This window comes from Austrofundulus limnaeus, unplaced genomic scaffold (genome assembly GCF_001266775.1).
Source record: "Austrofundulus limnaeus strain Quisiro unplaced genomic scaffold, Austrofundulus_limnaeus-1.0 Scaffold333, whole genome shotgun sequence".
In the NCBI taxonomy this organism is placed as follows: Eukaryota; Metazoa; Chordata; class Actinopteri; order Cyprinodontiformes; family Rivulidae; genus Austrofundulus; species Austrofundulus limnaeus.
The window spans coordinates 400,846-403,245 of NW_013952735.1; the positions used below are offsets into that span (position 1 = coordinate 400,846).

Below are 2,400 nucleotides of genomic sequence, written 5' to 3' on the forward strand. Positions count from 1 at the left end.
CGCTCCCACTGTCAGAATTTGTGGATGAAGAATGAGCCTGCAGTGTCATCTGAAGATCAAACAGCCGGACGACAATTACTTGTTTTCAGGAATTATTTGTGATTAAAGCGTAGCAGCAAAAGTCAAAGGAAATGTTAAAAAGAGCAGCAGGTTCATGAATTTGAGACAGAAACGTGGACAAAAAGACAGGAGACAGAACTGTGAAACAATAATGATCAGGATTTATACGAAACAAAGTGAGTAAAGTTCAAAACATCAAAGTACACAAACAGATGTTGTGTTTGTTTCTCTCCTCAGGTGAAAGTGTCAACTTCCTGAGAAACACCTTCACTGGGTTTGCTGCTGTAGCCGGCTTTCTTCTTGTAGTTTTCATTTTCACCGTTTCACATAAATTACTGAAGAGGAAACGCAAGAATGAAAGGTAAAAACCTATTAATTACAAGTTATTCATTTGTTTAATTAGTCATTTACAATTACCATTTTTAATAACAGGATCTTCAAAGTCAGTTTTATCAGTTTGATTGAATCAATTAATGCTGTTTATGAAACTAAATGTAAAACTTTTAACTCTTTTCCTTTTAAAAAAAGTGTTTTTTTTTTCTCGACTTTAACTCCGACCTTATTTCTCAGTTCCAGATCAGAAAGCTTCAACGATGCTCCAGAAAAAGAGACGAAACAAACGTCACTTTGATCGTCACGGTTTGGATCATCCTTCTGGAATAAAACAACTAAAATGTGTAAAAATTATTACCAAAGGAGAGGAAATTTATTATTTAAAGCAGCTTTTTAGTTTAATTTGACGTATAAACTGTAAGCGAACAAAGGTTTTGATAACAAACTTCAATTAAAATCTTTGGAAAAGTTATCTTTATATTTGCTTTAAGCCATAATTTATTAGTTGCGTGTTTGGGTTGAAATATGTCAATAAATTATATTTGTGTTAATTTTTTTTCTTGCAACAAAAACGATAAAAGCTGGTTTTCAAAACTGTTAGAACTGTTCCTTCTTATGCTATTTTTACAATTTATATTTAGCAATAAATAAACTATTATTATTATTATTATTACTATTATTATTATTAAAACTCATTGATAAGACTGAATTAGAAAAAGGCTGCGCGTGAGCAACGTGCACTTGAATCATGTTTTGACTACGGGAGCCCCCGAGTGTCATATTTCAGCACGCGCTGCTTGTGTCGGGTGTCAAGTTACACAAGTGGGAGCAAAACTTCCGGTTAAGATTTTCAAAATTAAACTATTCTCATGACCAACACAATGACTTGTTGCATTTCTCTCAGACATAATCGCATATTATAAAACAATAATATTTTAGGAGAAAATCACAAATTTTTACTTTGTTTACCCGTTTCTAATGTAAAAATGTCATAAATAAAAATTAATTTGTGCACTTTTGTTGATGGTAAACAGATGAATTAATCAACAGCAAAATAATCAGTAAAACTCGAAAGTCTATTTGAAATACTATCATTTTCCATGTTAGTAAGTAAAGTTTTATTTATAATGCGCCTATTACAGAAATATATTCACAAGGTGCTGTACAATCATTAACAGTATAAAAAATAGTGGAAAGAATAAAATGAAACAGAAAACATAATTAAACATAAGCAACGACAATTGAAACATCAAATCAAGAACAAATTTCTAAAATTATAAATCAAACACAAGGTCAATGCAGTTCAAAGTATACATTAATACACAAAAACATAATGAATACGAGATAGAAAAATATGGTCTAAGTTCAATAATTAAAAACACACATTGATGAGCGTTTACACTGGAGGTAGGCTGGCAGTAATGGTGAAATGGTTAGCTAAACGAGTGAAAAAGTGAGTTTTTAGGAGTGACTTGAAAGAGACGATGTTATCAAGGGAGCACAGATTAACAGGGAGTTCATTCCAGAGCCTGGGGGCCACAGAGGAGAAGGACCGGTCACCAGGGGTCTTAAAGTGAGTGAGGGGAACCATAATGAGATGTTGATCCTGTGAGCGGAGGTCTCCTCTGGGGTTGTAAGGGGAAATGAGACGTAATGTGTCCAGGTGTTGGCCATGAAGAGCTCTGAAGGTGAGGACCAGGATTTTRAACCGGATTCTGAAATTAACATGATTATAATGTTAGTACAACTTCTGTATATTGTTAATATGAATATTTAATTTTATTAAATAAGGTAATTTGGATATTTATATGCTTGAGCATCTGACCAGTGAGGAGCTGAACAAGAGCTGAAACATTAATGCCATGTTTTTATAGGATTCAATTCAAAAATACTTTATGATCCCAAAGGGAAATTAGTTATATAGTTGTTATTCTAAATTCTCTCCCTCTCTCTCTTAGAACACACACACACACACACACACACACACACACACACACACACACACAC

General features: G+C 33.3%; 1 protein-coding gene and 1 long non-coding RNA gene across 2 annotated transcripts in view; one reads left to right on the plus strand and one right to left on the minus strand.

Moving 5' to 3' along the window:
• LOC106527594 (ectonucleotide pyrophosphatase/phosphodiesterase family member 7) overlaps positions 1 to 1,272 on the plus strand; it is a 7,393-nt gene extending 6,121 nt beyond the window's left edge. Inside the window, exons 5-6 of the mRNA XM_014022517.1 lie at positions 298 to 421; positions 631 to 1,272. Coding sequence (XP_013877971.1) covers positions 298 to 421; positions 631 to 691 — 185 coding nt within the window. The 3' untranslated portion in view covers positions 692 to 1,272. The remainder of the gene's footprint in view (positions 1 to 297; positions 422 to 630) is intronic.
• Positions 1,273 to 1,674: 402 nt separating this feature from the next.
• LOC106527589 (uncharacterized) overlaps positions 1,675 to 2,400 on the minus strand; it is a 58,606-nt gene continuing 57,880 nt past the window's right edge. The window contains exon 3 of the long non-coding RNA XR_001311404.1: positions 1,675 to 2,108. This is a non-coding gene — a long non-coding RNA (uncharacterized LOC106527589). The remainder of the gene's footprint in view (positions 2,109 to 2,400) is intronic.